The 17,720-nt window shown below is 40.3% G+C and overlaps 1 protein-coding gene across 1 annotated transcript; it reads left to right on the forward strand.

Annotated features, from left to right (window-relative positions):
* Positions 1-10,432: 10,432 nt before the first annotated feature.
* Positions 10,433-17,566, forward strand: LOC101877448 (zinc finger protein 493-like). Its single transcript, XM_031046652.2, has 3 exons — positions 10,433-10,527; positions 11,255-11,857; positions 12,865-17,566. The coding sequence occupies exons 1-3, from the start codon at positions 10,485-10,487 to the stop codon at positions 15,495-15,497; spliced, it is 3,279 nt and encodes a 1,092-aa protein (XP_030902512.2). The 5' UTR covers positions 10,433-10,484; the 3' UTR covers positions 15,498-17,566.
* The last annotated feature ends 154 nt before the right edge of the window (positions 17,567-17,720 follow it).

The following is a 17,720-nucleotide window of genomic DNA, read 5'->3' on the forward strand; positions in this document are numbered from 1 at the left end:
ACTTCTGACATGTTGTGTAACTGTCACTTATGCAAGGCAAAATTATGGAAAAAAGAGTATTTTGTACTTGCATTAATAGAATTTTCTTGAAGCCAGACATGGTACTCTGCAATGTACAGGGGAAAATAAATTCTGGAGAGGATTTTCATATCACATAAAATGTGCCTCATATGTTTTTCCATTATTAGAAGTATAACCTAAACTATTTTAAGATGGAATAATCTAAGCTGGAAGGAAAATACAAAAACAGGTTAGGAGAGACCTGACCTGTTCAGCTGGGGAAAAAGTTGTTGCAAACATGAAAAGCTTTGTTTTTTTCTTTTTCCATAATTTTCTGACATTTTCAATCTTGTCAGCATGAAGAATATAGTTGATTTATTCTATGATTATGAAGCAGCTCCAGAATGCATAACTAAGTTGAAAAACAACTGAGAATCCATTTATCTGTTTTGTTCAATTGAGACACTCCTCCCAACTGCAGAAAAGTAACCAAGCTGACTATAAGCCATAAGCCACAAGTCACAAGCCATATCTGATCAGCATATAGTTATAGTTTCGAAGAGACTTTTTTAAGAAATCTTTCAGAAAAGAAAAAAAGTTAAATATATGGTATAGACAAACAAAGCACTTTTTTATGTAGTCAAACGAAATATCCTTTTTGCAGCAGCCCTAACTTTAGATGGGAGCATCTAAACTAGTCTAGATTCTCCTTTGCACACTACAAAGGGTATTTCCAGGCAAAAGACTAATCTTCTTTTAATGTAGACATCTAAAGGTCACATGGACAACACACTAAAGGTGCTTGTTTCTCTTTTGTCCATAGAAAAAGGCCTTAGGTGTCTAGTTTAAAGGAAGCCTTAGAGAAGGGTAGGTAGGTGAGGTAATAATACTTTATGCTAACAATTGGCAAAAAATGAAATCACAGAATCACAGAATAGTTTGGGTTGAAAAGCACCCTAAAGCTCATTTAATTCCAAACCCCTGCAATGGGTCAACATTCCACTAGACCAGGTTGCACAAAGACCTGTACAACCTGGCCTTTCCAGGCCATCCATATAGATGGATTGAGTTCTACTGCTTTGTGCAGGTGTCTGTCACTGTCTACTTTGTTGGTGCGGTCTGGCAGAGACAGAGATATGGATGGATAATTTCCAAATGGCAATTGGGATCTAACCACCCAGTTTTGGAGCTTAAAAGAAATTCACAACAGGACATGAGCACATCACATTAAGAAGGCCTTCAACCAGAAAAAAAGAAAATCCTATGCAAGAAAACATGTCAAGAATCACCTAAACAATCAAATAATATCCACTCAAAGCAAACAGAACATTATCCATTATGAGTGAGGTGCCTTAGCCATCAAATGTTGTTTATCATGTTTTCAGGTTGGTCTTCAACCTTTGTGCCTGTGAAGAATAAAACATGTAGTTTATTTAATTGGTGGGAATGTTTTATTTTAAGTTATTTCAAGTCCATTAAGATACATAAAAGCTAAATAAAGGAACTTTTGTTATTTGTGTTCAGCTAATTGAATAGAGCTTGCAGCCAATATTATCAAAGGAGTCTAGAAAGAGATCAGCTGACCAAATAGACAGGTACATTGTATTGCCTAAGTAAGTGTAGAGCCATTTGAGAAGCCCTGATTTATCTTGCCTGGTCACAGATGCTCTTCCAGAAGTTCTCACTTTTCTATCATATCCGTCATATCTGCCAACCCACACAGATGTCTCACATGCCCTATGGCACCTTAAATGGCTGTAGACACCCATGTTTAGATGACTAAACCATGTAGTGGCTGATAAGCTTAATTACTTCCTAAGGTCTACCATCTATAGTGGGAGCTTAGACATCTGCTGCACCTGTACATACATGTGGTGTAGGTCTCTTAAGTTATAGCTCAATCTCATTTTAAGGTCTTAAATCAGCTCATAGCTGGACTTGTAGCACTCTTTTAAATGCTGTGCTGATAGGAAATAACCTCACAGGGCTGGCCAATAGGACACAGTTAGGATACCTTCTCCTTCCAGACCAGCAGTAGAAACAGCTATAGCGTAGCCAAGGGTTTCTCAATCAACCCAAGGCACCTACCTATGTGCAAATAACTGGACTAAGCCCTATGTCTTAATCATAACCTGAATTCCACCAACAAAGCTAGTTGCTTCTTGTCTGTACAACATGTATTTTGGTCTTACACACTCCATTGAAGAAAACTTCACACAGATGGTAAATCATTAAATTCTGTCTGTTAGGCACATATACTTTTCTTCAGCTGTGGGTCACCCAGCAACTGACAATTTGGCAGTGATACACGTATTTTTATTATTAACCTTGTCAATCCATAGGCACTTGCTTTTCCAAACAGCTGACCTCTTCCTACAATACTGTTTTTGACAAGTGATGGCTCATTACTCACTGTTAAACTGTCAGTAATTTAATGTTCAGTTTTCAAATTGTTATTGAAGGCAGAGGCATTAATATTCCATATTAAAATTTCCTCACACTTTCCATAATAAAGTCTTGCTGGAACTTTCAAGCTGAAATTTCCTTGACCATGTTTGTTTCACATTGATACTTTTTTCAGAAAGATTCAATTAAACCCCCCCAAACCCAGTAATTTCCAAGACCAGTGTTAAGCAATATTTTGTGTACATAAAATAATAATTAAAAAATACAGTAAGTAGTACACTAATCTGAAAAGCTCTAGTATTTCTGTGCTTTGAAGCTTGAAATCGAGCCATATGTGTAACTCTGGGGACAATGTTGTGTCTAGTTGTTTTCATTACGTTCTTCCAAATAAAACAAGCTCTGAACCCCTAAAAAAACCAGTTTATACATGTTCACATAGGCTTAGTTTGACAGCTATATTGTCCATTGTGCTGGCACTGAGCTTCTCCTAGAACAGCTCCTTTTCCCACCATTCCTGGGAACATTAGGCACATCCACCCTGGGGTCACTGGGGCTGAGCAAGGCTTTCCCTGTAAAGATTTCCAAGAAGCTGCAGGTCACCAAAGTGCAAGTCAGTGATACAGAGAGCAGAAGGGATTGCTGGAGACCCTTCTGTGCACAGCAAGGTGTGAACTGAGTCAAATGAAGATTTCTGAAAAATGAGGGTAAGACTGGGAGTGGAAAGTTTTAGGAGAAAAAGAACAGGGACAGAGAGCAGAAAGAAAGGCAATAATGTGGGGAATGCAGAAGGAAAACTGGCAGGTGGAAAAAACAGAAGAGAACTGTAAAAGAACAGAAATAAGAGTGGAAGGAAGAGTAGAGTCTTCAGTGTTTCTTGCAGAACATGGGGAAGAGACAAAAGGGAAGTGGGTGGCTTATGCATTTTAGCATGTATTTAAGACACGGAATCCCCCGGACTCCCTCCCTTCTAGGGAAACAGCTGCAATGAGGACTGCATGGTAGAAATATCTGGTGTCATCTCTTGTTCCTCTCTCAATCTGCAACCCCACAACCCAGAATTTTCAGGTAATTGTTCAGATCAAAACAGGAAACATCATTTAGCTTTCAGTGTTACTAGTTCTTTCTGCACACCTTCAAGAATAGCTACTTTGGCATCAGACTCTCAAATGTGGCTTTATAAGAAACACTGTTTTGATTCAGAAGCTCTCAGACTGGTGTCCTTGCTGGCAGAGATCGCTTGTCTTTTCCATCAGAAAGGTGCAAGAGAACTGCAGGGAGAGAGAAAGAGCCCATTCAGTAGAATGGATTGTTCTCAGTTTACCAGAGAAAGGCCTTTGTATTTCCATGTTTTCCTGTGTTCTACCTTAGATATATTTGTCTCCTGATTCAGGGAAATGCTGTGTATGGCAATAAATTAAAGTCTGTTTCCAATTACCAAGATCTACAAACACATAATAGCACTGCACTGTTCTCTTAAAGAAATGTGAAGAATGTGAAACACTTTGCTAACATTGATTTACACAAGCCTGCAGAACAATCAGGAGTCGAAATCAAACATCCTGGCTCCTCTGCCCTAAACATAAGACTGAATTTCTCCTCCAGCCTTGCAGTTTGAATGAGTTCAAGGTGAACTTAATGACAAAGAGATCAGCTTGGGGCAGAAAGTATTGAAAAGAAGAGTGCACTGGGGACTTAGTGTGACTCAATCCTGAGCTGCATCTCTCTGTGGGCATTTGGTGTTAGAAGACTGTCCCTAAGTGTTGCTCAGCTTTTTCTCAATGACTAGCTCCTTACTGATGTGTTTTCTTCTCTTCCCTCTGGAACAGAATTCAGTCAAGCTGTTTGAAAAAAAAATAATAGAGTCAGTGTGAAAAAGAATAAAAAAACAACCCAGCAGGTTTTACAATAAAGAAAGACAATTAGTTCCTAAGTCTTGGTTTGCTATTGCAACATCCTGGCTTTTTAAAAGCTCTCAGTCATTGTACGTCACAGTCCTAATACAACTGATACTGTGCTCACCAACCCTTCTAGGGATATCTTCCCTTTTTACGTTAGCTGATAAATTAATGATTTAATTTGCAATTCATACAGCCTGTTTCTGTGCTTTTCCAGCTGGATGTGTATTTGGCTACCACTTTGCCTGCGCTAACTGCTAGACCATAACTGCTCTTACATTATCTTCCTAAGAAAAATTCTCTGATTCTCCCTGGTCTAAAAGTGACATTATCTTTTATCCCTGGGGTTTCAGGCTTTTTGCTCAACTAGGCTATTTCCAGCCTGATTTTCGTTAGGTGCCAAACCTGCAAAGGTTTAACTGAAATTACTAGGAGCAGTGGATGTTTTTGTCCAGCTGACAATCTGGAAGCATCTACAGCTAACGGTATTTGTCTAATTTGAATTTGTCTAATTTAAATTTTTCTAATTTAAAACATCATATTCTAATGCCTAGGAAAGGACATCTATTGCTATCTGCAGCAGTTATGAATGACAGGTTCTGATGGCATCAATATGACAGATGGTGACAAACAGTCATGCAGAGAAACAGAATCAGGAGCATGAAATACAAAGTGTGCAACTGCTGCAATAGTAGCATTTATACAGCAGAAGCTCTTAGAGGCTGTAATTACACTGCTCCACTAAGCAAATTACTATGCAGACAGATATCACATGTACTACTCACTTTAGTGTTGTAGCCAAAGCTTGCATATCAGGAGTGTAATTTCCAAAGTTTTTCCATAATCAAGAGAGGTGGCTCAGCCTAACACCTCACTCACCTCTGTTCTCACTGTACAGTAATGGTTTTCAGTCTTCTTCAGCTTTCAGAAGACTTAAGGCTACCTTTGGGAGCTACAAGGCCTTAGATAGAAAACTGAAGCATTCTATGTAAGACCTTATGAAATTATTGTTACGGGTCCTTTCAATGCACATCATTAGATGCATGAGGATCAAAAAAAAGTCTGCTCTAGGAGCAGCCTAGGGTGACTGCACTCTCATGTCACACATTTCAGGTCAATGCCTTATGTTGACGTAAATCTGGGCCACATTTCTGGCCCCAGAGATGTCAAAAATCCACACTTCAAATAATTACATTTCACTGGGGATACTTCAATTTTCTGCAGTGTTAGTTCCAATACTTTCCAAATTGTTTTACAAACTTATTATCTTCGAAAAATACAAGGTACATATTTGACTGTTAATCAGCATATACAAAATCTCAGTACAAATCAGTGTCTGATTTTTATCTTGCACACAAAAATATTGGTTTTGTTTATTGTTAAAGTATACTTAAAAAATATAATATATGCATGTTTCTTTTGCTGCTGTCTGGCAAATCAAAGGAAAATAGGAATATTCACTGGCCAAGACACATGCATGCATGGATAATCACAATTGAATCTCATAAATAATGACCTTTGGCTACTAATTAGTGTCAACTCCTTCTCCATTTAAGAGTGGATCTGAAGATGTTCTCCCAGTTTTGTCACAGAATTAGAAGGCATAGATGCAGGAATTACAGAGATCCTTTACATGATACTTCCCACAACTTATTTCTTTTTTTGTCATTCTGGATTGTGGGCACAAGTGTTATTCCAGGCAGATTTCTATCACTCCACTGCAAGCTGAATTTGCAGAACACAGTTTTGTGTAATGGTCTTGTAAAGGCAGATCCACTGTGCCCCAGACTCACTGTCTATAGGCCACACTTCAGCTATTGCATGATTAGTTGGTGGAGGATGGCACTAAGGAGTACTAGGCTGAGAGTTATAGTTTGTTACTATAAGGAAAAGAGTGTAAATACTTTCAAGGAAGAAGGTTTGTCATTTATAGCTTTGTAAAGTTTGCACAGAGTTTTGCAGTTTTTCTTGTGAGGAAGATATTTTTCAAACAAGATTGTTTAAAAGTTTATGTTAAAAAAAAAAAAGAAAAAAGGGAAACAGATATTATTCTTCCATTGAGAATATATGAATAACTTAACCAGACCCAATTAACTTCTTTTTCTCATTTTCTGCATTTCCTCAGGTGCAAACTCAAGTTAAAAGGAACACCAGCTCTCTGAGCAGTGACATCTTTTTCAGCTGTTAACCCCTGCACTTTTAAAGTGCAAATTCTGAACTAGCTGAGGGGAAAAGAAAAAAAAAAAAAAAAAAAGATTCAGCAAATGGTTGAGACAGATATCACTACAAGATATCAGTGTCTACATCCCTGACAACTCAGGTATGACTCACAGCCAAGAAAAAGAAGTCCTATTCACAATTGGTTTCTTGTAGTTTAGTCTCTTTAAAACAGCTGGGGTGTATGTATCTTTGGGGACACCAACATAAGAAGGACATGGAACTGTTGGAGAGGGTCCAGAGGAGGACACAAAGATGATCCCCTGTGCAGAGATGCTGATAGAGCTGGGCTTGTTCAGCCTGGAGAAAGCACCAGGGAGACCTTAAAACAACTTTCAGTGCCTAAAGGGGCTGACAAGAAAGCTTTTCACAGGACAGACAGGGCAGGTTCTTCAAGATGAAGAACAAATCAGAACGAACCTAAAACACAGACACAATTTTTAAGTAATTCACAAGAGTCTTTTCACATGTGCCAGCAGAGATGAGTCAGCAGAAGACTATCCAGGAACATCAGAGACCCCTTGAGACCACCACTCAGCAAGAAAAGCACACGTGTAATTAAAATGCAACTAGTACAATTAGTTTCAAGAAATCTAATGTAAAATATTTCCTAGAAAGGCTGCAAATGTGCATTTTTTTTTATATATATGGATGCTGCTTGCAGACTTTAGTTGCACTAACCTTTGCAAAACGATTTGTGTGTGTGCCCAGTGCTGCAATAAAGAATGCCTGCCTTTTAAAACTCTGAATCAAGTCTTAGAGAGTTTCTTAGACTGTCTTTTGTGGTAACAATATAATTCATTTCGAAAGTCACCTATGAAATGGGAACAACAAATGTGCGGGAAATTACCTTTTCATTAGTTTTGATAATTACAACTGAGGTGATGTTCTTTTCCCCCTTAAGTTTTTACTTGAAAATCAGATCTATCACCTCTTTCCACAAGAGATGTTTTGAACCAGATGAACCGGAATGATGATCTCTCATGTATTCTGAGGTTCCCCCATTTCAGAGCCTTTCCCAGCACGGCCACGGCGCAAACCCGCGGCCGCAGAGCCCTCTTGTGGAAGAGTCGGGCGGTTCTGGCAGGAGGAGATGTTTCTGCTTATTTTTTTTTTTTTTTTTCCTTTTCGCACAAGGAACAAGAAGGACGTCCTATGGATTGCTGCGGCAGGAAACAGTCTAGGCAAGACATCCCGCTCACTCTAGAGTCAAGATATTGTTCCATTCTTATTTGTGAAAAGATGGGTGCTAGGTGGTAGTTTCACGGACCTAGCACATCCTCAGTCTGCCAGATATTCACTTTCATGCATTTCAAATACTGAAAATCAGTGTTTTCCGTACATGTAACAATCTATATCTACAATCATTGGCTCTTTCATTCTCTCATCTCCATTTAAGGACACAGTATGCATTTACTTCACTATGCATGTTCCATGAGTAAGGGTCTCTGTGGGCAAGGGTCTCATCTCAGGGGGTGTGATTTTTGCTATTACAATGAAACAAGTTCACAGAGGACACAGTTACCTTCTGCTTTGCTGTGCTTTTCAAAGTTAGTTCTGGATTTTTGACCCCGGGTTCCTCCCTAATCTTTACAAAGTTAGTTGTTACTCTTCTGATAGAGATGTATCAGTCTTTTACCTCTTGTCAAGGCCTGTGACTTTAGTAAGGAAACACTGTTTTTCTAAACTCAAGATTTTCAAGCTTTCACACGCAGTCGGTTACAAATCTTACTTCTTCATTGCCAGCTAACAGAAACTGCGTGCTTTACATTCTAATTGCTCTATTATTGTTGAGATTTCTTCTCCACAGAAGTATTCTAAATGCAATCTTATTTTTTTTAAATAATAATTAGATCTAGACTAATAATAATTCTTGAACTAGACTGTTATCAGTTGTGCTAACAACAAATTCTTGGCTTGATATATATGTATAAGGTGTGCCGCTTCTTTCCTGATAAATGAGACTTTGAGCATCCCACCGGCTATTGCAATGATCCTTACTATGGGTATATATATACACATATATATAGTATGCATATTTATAGATGTATGCATACCTATTCCATTAGCAGAATCCAGCATGTTCAGACAGTGAGGAGGAACAGGATCAGGGCACCAATACCTCTCATATTTGTCTGAGTGCTTTGTATTTTCTGTCTGAGTTAATCTGTGTGACTGATTATTATTACACACACAAATGCATATGTATGTATATTTAAATCTATGTATATATATATAAATATTTGTATGCTGGGTGCATGAACACGAGTGCCGTTTGGCAGTACATGCTCAGCCCTACTGCTGGCTGGATCTGGCAGTGAGGAGCTGCAGCAGCTTCCCATTTAGTGGACTCATAGATTCAACAAACCCCAACACTTTTCCCTCAGGCCTTGCATGAGGGATTCACTGCATCCTTACCTCACTATAAAGGACTGCAAATTCTGGCAGCACTTGTGAGTTTATCAGACCAGTTGAGAACAGTCCTTTCAAGGCAAATATAACCAGTTTTACTCTCATTACTGATTTACTTTTTATTTCAGTTTACATTCCTGTGCTGTTTTTTTTTCTATCAACAGCCCCAGAACATGGACAGCTGGGCAGTAAATTAAAAAGGAACAAAATCTCCTACTCCTCTGTTAGATGGCCATCAGTCCCTGCACTGGCTCCAGCTGGGATGGCGTTAACTTTCCTCATAGCTGCTTGCAAGGCTCTCTGTTTTAGATTTGTAACTAAACTGTGTTAATAACACATCAAATAGTCATACAGTCTAGAATGACCCTGTGGGTCACATGGATCAAACTCCTGTGGGAGGCTGTGGTCAGCTGTCCTGGCTGGGTCCCATCCCATCCTCTTGCCTACCTCAGCCTTCTTCACAGCAGGGAAAAGTGGGAAACAAAGAAGGCCTTGATGTTGTGCAAAGAGCAGCCAAAATACTGATGCATTATCAACGCTGCTTTGGTCACAAATACAAAACACAAGAGTATACCGGCTGCAAGGAAGAAAATTAACTCTGTCATAACCAGACCCACTACTGTAATTTATGTTCTGTGAAATCCTTTGGGCCTAGTGACACAATCACTTTGTTTTTAATTTGGTTTATAAGCTGAGTTAGCAAGGAGCTGGCACAGAGGAGTAAGTAAGAGTGAGGCAAAGCAGTCTTTAAGCCCGGAGACACTGATCACTAATCATGAAACTCCTCCTTCTGTGTGTCCTTAGTACACTTATCTCTGAGCCCAAACCCTCACCAACACACTGAAGCTCATTCCTGAATGAAAACCTCTGAAGGTATGTCCATAACATCCTGGAAACAGCTTCTGCGTAAGCTGCTCAGGACACCTTGCAGCTTACCCACTCTCACCAGCAAATATGTACTCTGACCTGCTGTGCAAGTCTCTCCCTTGCCCTACCCTGCCTGTTCTCTTCCACCTCCCCTCCTCAGCAGCAGGACCAAAGCGTCATGATGAGATCACTGCGAGAACCTGGCGTATTTCTGCTGAGGAGGGAAGGAACGCTCGGGGCGCGGAGGTCTGAGCCTTCCACCGCCCGGTTGATGGGCTATCTTCTTTTTTTTTTTTACTTAAAACGCGAAAAGATTTTGCAGAGCTTTCAAAAACCCCTCTCTGCTCACGGCTGGGGTATTCTAGTCCAGGCACTGGCTGATTAAACCAAGTTTTAAACTACCCTAAAAAAAACACCACCGAGACCCTAACCTCTACTACCTAGCTCCCTAGGAGAAACAGACTCCCCACCCCTCCTCAGGCCACGCCCCTTGGCCGCTTCCTCTAATCAGGAAGCAGCTGCGCACGTCCTCCCATTTCCTCCCGCTGGCCCCTGGGAAATAGAGATTTGGGCTGCATTGTTCCCCGCCTTCTTGCGTGTGCGTAGGTGCACGTAGGGTGCCGTTGGTTGGGCGTGTGCGTAAGCGTGTGTGGTTGACAGAGGGAGGGGAGTGGAGAGGGCAGCAGAATGGCGGTGACACAGGGGAGCTCGGAGCCGGCGGAGGACAGCGGTAGGTGCCCGCTTCCCCGGTAGAGATGCAGCGGGGGGCTGGGAAACGCTTCTCCCGATCACATCCGTGCGTGGGGCCCGTACGGCGGTGGCGGCTTGGTCTTGGGCCTGGGCATGGGCCTGCACCTGGGTCTGCACCTGTACAGTGGGCGGCGCGCTGCACAGTGGCGGCCGTAGAATTAGAGAATGGTTTGTGTTGGAAGGCACCTTAAAGCTCATCCAGTTCCAACCCCCTGCCACAGGCAGGGACACCTTCCACTAGAGCAGGTTGCTCCAACCCCCGTTCAACCTGGTCTTGAACACTGCCAGGGATGGGGCAGCCACAGCTTCTCTGGGCAGCTTGTGTCAGCGCCTCACCACCCTCACAGGGAAGAACTTCTTCCTTTTATGTAATCTAAACTTCCCCTGTTTAAGTTTTAACCTGTTACCCCTTGTCCTATCACTACAGTCCCTAATGAAGAGGCCCTCCCCAGCATCCTTGTAAGCCTCCTTCAGATACTGGAAGGCTGCTATGAAGTTTCTGCACAGCTCTCTCTTCTACAGAGGCTGAACAGTCCCAACTTTCTCAGCCTGTCTACATATGGGATGTGCCCCAGCCCCCTGATCATCCTTGTGGCTCTTCTCTGGACTTGCTTCAACAGTTCTGTGTCCTTTTTGTGTTGGGGATACCAGAAATGTATGCAGTGTTTTGGAAATAGTATTAATACTTTTTTTTTCTTTGTCCTCAGAGTCAGATGTTTTTGAAATTGTTCTCCCTATCACTGTGCTTGTGCTGAGTGACGATGTTTTTCTCCCAGATGACTCTGAGGAGCAAGCAGAGTCAGTTCCCAAGTTAAAGGAGGAGGATGAGCTGGAAGTGAACTTGAACAGTAGCATTCTCTTACAAAGTAATGGAACAGCTTCAAATGACAGTAACTGTGTGAGCATCTGGGAAGAAAACAAGACTGCTTCAAATGAGGATAATAGTATAACATACACTGAAGAAAAACAGGTTGCCAAGAGTGTGTGTAATGAATACGAATTATATTTAACTGATGGGGGTGGTGCAGGCATGGATGAGTGTCAGAATTACATTTTGCCTACATCTTGCAAAACACAGCTTAAAGAGAGAAATGAAGCCAGTTGCAGAGAAGAATGTGATGGTGATGACAGCTCTCAGAAGATTCCTCCTCTCTTCTCTGCTGGTATCGAGGGTATATATGATACCATTAAAAAAACCAGTCAGGGGACATTGACAGCGATACCCAGACATGAAGAGGAGCTTGCAAATGGTAGCAGTCAAGAGGAACAACCAGAAATCCCCAAAGAGATTGAGACTGTTAAAATGGAAAGTAAGTTCGTAGTAAACCTAGTGCAAGAGCTGAAGAAATCTCAAGTTTTTGAAATAGGTAGGAAAGTGTATAGGAAGAATGCCAGACCCATTTATTTTAGAGTAAGCATTTCAACATGGGTGAATATCAAATGCAGCAGAAAGAGAATATTGGCTGGAGTATGCTTGGTTCTTTCACAGACTCATGGGAAAAGTAACAAAACTAAAATAAGTTGGTACTGTTGCATTTTGCTGCAGTTTGCAAGGTGTCCTTTCATTAGGAAAAAGTATCTGAAAATGAACTTAAAAAGCAAAAGGGGCGTCATATTTGTGAGAATGGAGTCCTAGCAAAGTTTGGTGATGGTACTTTTATAGGGATTTTGGCATAAAGCTGTTCCCTAAAAAGTATAGGGGATGCAGTGTTGTCCAGTGGAATTCAGAGCTTTAAGTGGAAAGAAGGTGTCTATCTAGTATTTTTTATCTTAAAACACTGTTTAATGTTGGAGGAGATGGGGGGTGGGTATGGGATGTGGACGCATACACAGAACACAGTTACTGAGTGGTTTGATTTGGAAGGGACCTTAAAGACGATCTTGTTCCAATCCCCTGCCATGAGCAGGGACACCTACAAGATCAGGTTGTTCCAAGCCCTGTCCAACCTGGCCTTGAACACTGCCATGGATGGGGAGCCACAGCTTCTCTGGGCAACCTGTGCCATGGCCTCACCACCCTCAGAGGGAAGAACTTCTTCCTAATATTTGACCTAAATCTCCCCTCTGTCAGTTTAAAGCCATTCCCCCATGTTGCATTGCTGCAGGCCCTTGTAAAATGTCTCTCTCCAAATTTCTTGTCAGCGCCTTTAGGTATTGGAGGAGAGACATTAAAAGTGGAGATAGGAAAGTATTAAGGAAGCAAAAGGAGTGAAGAGTAACCAAGTCATTAGACAATTCAGGATTATTACTACCAATTAATTACGAACATTGGTGATTGTATGACCTGTCATGCATGTGACTTTTTATTCCCCTGTAGATCCTGACTCTTCAGAGAATGGAGATAATGAAGCCAGTAACATTAAGAGAAGCAAATTTGAAGATGAAACTCTGGGTTCTCTTTTGGAGTGTAGCTTGAAAGAACCAAAATTTACCTATAATTGTTCTGCTCCATTTGTTAGTGGATGTTCTTCTACTTCAGAAGAATTGCTACAAGAGGTGGGGAAACCGGAGATGAGTGCCTTCACTTCTGCTGAATCAAATACTACTGGAGAGCATCTTTATGAGTCATTATCACCATTTCCTAAAAAAAGACGTCGGCGGCTAAAAGTAATTTCTCTTCAAGCAAGCCCAAAAGAATCCCAAAACCATCAAGAAGATTTAGGATGCCTAAGTGATATTATCACTATCAAACCCCTTCCTAAAGCATCTTCTTCTACGAATAAGCATGAAAGATTGAATTTCAAGTGCAGGTTTTGTAGTTCTGTATATAAAAGCAGTGCACATCTAAAGAAACATCTTTATTCAGCTCATAAAGGTAAGAAAATGTATAAATGCTGCTTTTGTAAAAGAACCTTTTTCTTTTCTGTCAACCTTAAGAACCACCTTAAGCTTCATAAGAAAATAACTAGGTTGAAAAATGCAAGAAAAAATAGAATGAATGTGAGAAAAGTTAGACAGAGAAGATCTGAAAAAAGACAATCTGAGACCAAGAAAAAAGAAAGTAAATACAGTAAACTTTTCTGCAAAATAGAAAGGGACTGTACACCTCTGAGTGGACCAGTTAGTTTTTCCTGCAGAATTTGTTTCTTTGCTTCATCAAATCCTAGGGTTTTTATTAATCACATGAAGGGACATAAGGAGAGACCACCCTACCAGTGTCCTCAATGTGATTATTCCTGCATTAGCTTATCCTATTTGTTGAATCACATCTACTGGCATGCTGGATACAAGCTGTACCAGTGCAGGTTTTGCACCTTTTTTTCACTGTATTTTACAAGCATGGTAAGGCATAGCTACATACATACAGGGGCTAGACCGTATTCCTGTGAGTTCTGCCAGTCAAATTTCACAAGCCCTTCAACATTAAAGAGACACAGAAGATTACATGAAGAGAAAGAAACTTGCCAAGGGCAGCAAGTTAACTGGGCAACTAGAAGAAAGAGAACTCGAAGACCTGTAAAGAGTTACACATGTGATGAGTGTAACATTGTGTTTTACACTAAAGGTCATCACAGCTTTCATCAGAAGTTTCATGAACAGTTTAAGGCTAATGGTTATACGAATCAGAACAATGAATATCATAAAAGAAAAATACGCAAAGCTGACACTGATTCCCAGGAGACTGTTTCTCTGTCTCTTTCTGGTGGTGAAGTAAATGATTGTCTTGGTGGGAGAACGCTGGCTTCAGCAGTAGGCTCCAAGCAGGAAGACAGTGTGCGGAACAATAAGAAAATGCACTCTAGAAAGAAATTCTCTGAAAACAGCCATGGAAGCAGCAGCTTACCTACTGGGAATAGAACTGAGGTTCCTCTGAATTCGCACCATATGGAAGCTGTCATTTGTAAAAGGGAGCCTCTCGTCAACTCCAGGGCCTCTCATTCACAAGTTCAAGATGATGATGCATATCGTAAATATGTGGAAAACCTAAAGGTGACATGGCCTTGCAGTTTATCTGCATTCAAAACATACAGGTGCCAACACTGCAGTTATGCTACCAGTGTTCATAGCAACTTCAGGCTGCACCTGAAATTACATACAAATGAAAGACAGTTTGTGTGTGAAGAGTGCAATAAGGCTTTCAAAACAGCAGATGATCTGCAGAAACACAGCCTAATTCATGTAAAGAATGGATATAAGTTTGGCCGTTGCTTCTATGTAGGTAGCTGTTTAGAGGATCTTGAATGGCATCATGGCATGCCTGTAGGTATGCGTCCAGAAAGAGATTTTGGTTCCTTGGAAGGTTCAAAAAGTGTCCGCTCCTTGCTTAGCTCAGAAGTCTGTGAACTACAGCCAGATGTCCAGGGAGCCAAAGGGAATGATTTGCTAGGACAAAGTCAGCTGCAATACTATCAGTGTGCAGAGTGTGAGTATGCTACTTACATTTTAAGTAATCTTAAACTACATGTAAGAATTCACAGAGGTGAGAGACCTTACAGCTGCAGTATTTGTCAGAAGAAGTTTCGTACTTCTAGTCACCTTAAAAGACACAGAGTCATGCATTATAGTTCAGATTATCTCAAGTGCAGGAAGTGTGACTATTCCACAAACAAATGGCTGTCCTTGAAACAGCATCTGGCTTCACACTCTTGTGGGGAAAGCTCATCTACTGGCTATCTCTATGAACAAAAGCAGCTACCTGTCAAAACATACACTTGCAAGGAGTGTGGCTATTGCACACTCCGCAGTGGAAACCTGAAGCTACACATGAGGATTCACACAGGGGAGAAGCCATACAAATGCAGTCGGTGTGCTATTGCTTTCCGCACATCAAGCCACCTGAAGCGCCACTTGATGACTCATTTAAAGTTGCACTGCAGCAGGTGTAAATTTTCAACGCTTGACAGATGTGCTTTCCAAAAGCATGTGAAAACACACAAAAGAAAGCACAAGTATGGGAAGTGTAATGTGATGCTGCCTACCAAAAAACTTCTGGAACAGCATAAATGGTAACATGAGCTTGAAATATAATCTTGGGAATTGCAAGATGGCACCTGGTTCTAAACAGATTTGCATGTCCTGAGTTTGTTCTTTGCTTTACATTCCTCTGCTGTCCCCAGAACAATGACTGGTAATGGATGTGTCTGGTGTTTTGGTCCAGAGGGTGAAACTTGGTGTACTGCCTTGCTCCAGGTTCTTGGAACAGCTCTGTTTCTAGCACAGGCTGTGCTAAAGAAGATCTTGGAGGTGCTTTTTTGTGCCTGGGTAACTTAAGGTTATAAGGTCAATTACGATTTTGTATCTTCATCAGTTTAAAACAGTTATTCTGTGCCAATTTTTTTTTTCTTAAAAGACCCCCAAAACTTTACTATCTGAAAGAGCGTTTAAAGGGGGAAAGGAAATGCACATTATATTTTGTAGTAAAAGCTTTGCGTTTAGAAATTATCATTGTGTTTCAAGGCTTAGTGCTGCCTCTGATCTGCTGAAAGCTTCATTTACTACTTGCAGGTTCTCTTGCAAGTGTTGCAAAAAAAATAAAAGTATCTCACAAAATTACAGAGAAAAGATTTGTGTCATCACTGGATTACAGGGTTATGTTTGCTGTATGTGTGTATACATGAAAGGTTGATTAAACCATTATCTTGACTGTAATTCTGATAATTCCTTTGAGTAGTCTGACAAAGGATGATATTGTCCTTAATCAGATATTTTATGATACTGGGAATCCTTAAACTGATCTTCAAATTTTTTGTGTATATGTAATGTTAATCTAGTCTGAAATCTAGTCATGTTAATCTAGTCTGAAATGCCTCATCTTTTCTCAGGGTGATAGTTATTGCACTCTGTTTCTTTAAATAGACAATACCATACTTTTCAAAGAACTTCAGTTAATTTAAGCACTTGCTGATATATTGAGAATTAGCAGTATCTTGAACTATAAAATTTATTTTGTTAAAGAGCCTTCCTATGCATCTATAGCACCATGCATAAGGATCACTTGTGCTGAAGAGGAGTTGCTACCATGGTAAAGATAGGTGGACGCTTCTTCCACTTTATATTCAAATATAGATAAATCTTTAATTGCTTTATAGAGTTGCGTGTTCTGAGAAGCTCTGTGAGGACATCACTGGCTGTAACATGTTCAGTGGCATTGATAACAGGGGTGTTATCCAAGGAAAGGCAGTAGCAGAGGACTGGTTCAAATCACGCCTCATGTTATAGTTCAGTCCATGAAGCAGCAGAGTAAATGTACACCTTAATTTAGAGAATGGAAACATGAAGCTACCACTATGTTTTTAGTGCTCTCAAATGTATATTTTTCTTTATATAGATAGTATTTTGCAGAGGTATTCTGGTAATGTAGAAGACAGGTTGGAAGCAGTTGCTGAGAGAGGTAGTAGAGTCCCCCCTCTTCAGATATCCTTGGAAGCCCCCTGGAAGAGGGGCCTGGGCAGCCAGTACTGTGTGTCCCTGCTGGACCTGGCCTTGAACCAGGTTAACTCCAGAGGTCTCCCAGCTATTTTGTAATTTGGAATGCAATTTTCCAAATTCCTGGATAGAAGCATGTAGTTAAGGCCAGATCAGCAATGCTATTTAAATGATCTAATTCTTTGTAGTAAATCAGACAAATAATTATCAATGACTCTGAGCCCTGGTGGTTACAGATGTTTTTACTACAAGCCAGGAATGAGATCTTGGAACGACTGAGCTGACCACCTAATACAGTTGTAAGAAAGAACAATGTTATCCTGACATGAATAAAGAAAAGCATTTCTGAAAAATACTAACAGTTATACAAGTGTGGATGAATTTTTACCTTATTGTACAATACCAGGTATTTATTTGAAGAAAAATTCAAAAGAACAGGTACAAAGAGGAATACAGTGGTGAAGGGAGCCCAATTTAAGGCAATTAAATATATTGAAGAAATTATTTTAAAGACTTTGTAAATAGCATAAGTTTCTTTTAGTTGCAATAAAGAACAAGAAGGGATACTTTCACATGGAGCTTGTTAAGTTTGTGAAAATTATTATTCCAGGTGGTTGCCTTTTATGAAAATAAAATGTTTGACTTCTGAGGTTCCTCTGTGTTTCTTGTGCAATGCACTGCACTTTTGGGGATGAAAAGTGATTCTTAGTCTGCCAAGGTGGAGAAATTTAAATGTAAGGGCATAATCCTTTTTAAATAAGGACATAGGCTGTTCTTGACATTTTTATTATTATTATTGCTAATTTA

This window comes from Melopsittacus undulatus, chromosome 3, assembly GCF_012275295.1.
Source record: "Melopsittacus undulatus isolate bMelUnd1 chromosome 3, bMelUnd1.mat.Z, whole genome shotgun sequence".
Classification (NCBI taxonomy): Eukaryota; Metazoa; Chordata; class Aves; order Psittaciformes; family Psittaculidae; genus Melopsittacus; species Melopsittacus undulatus.

Coding starts and splice junctions, on each gene's coding strand:
- LOC101877448 (XM_031046652.2), top strand. CDS start 10,485: ATGGCGGTGACACAGGGGAGCTCGGAGCCGGCGGAGGACAGCG. Junction 10,528..11,254: donor GGAGCCGGCGGAGGACAGCG/GTAGGTGCCCGC, acceptor CTTTGTCCTCAG/AGTCAGATGTTTTTGAAATT. Junction 11,858..12,864: donor TGAGACTGTTAAAATGGAAA/GTAAGTTCGTAG, acceptor ATTCCCCTGTAG/ATCCTGACTCTTCAGAGAAT.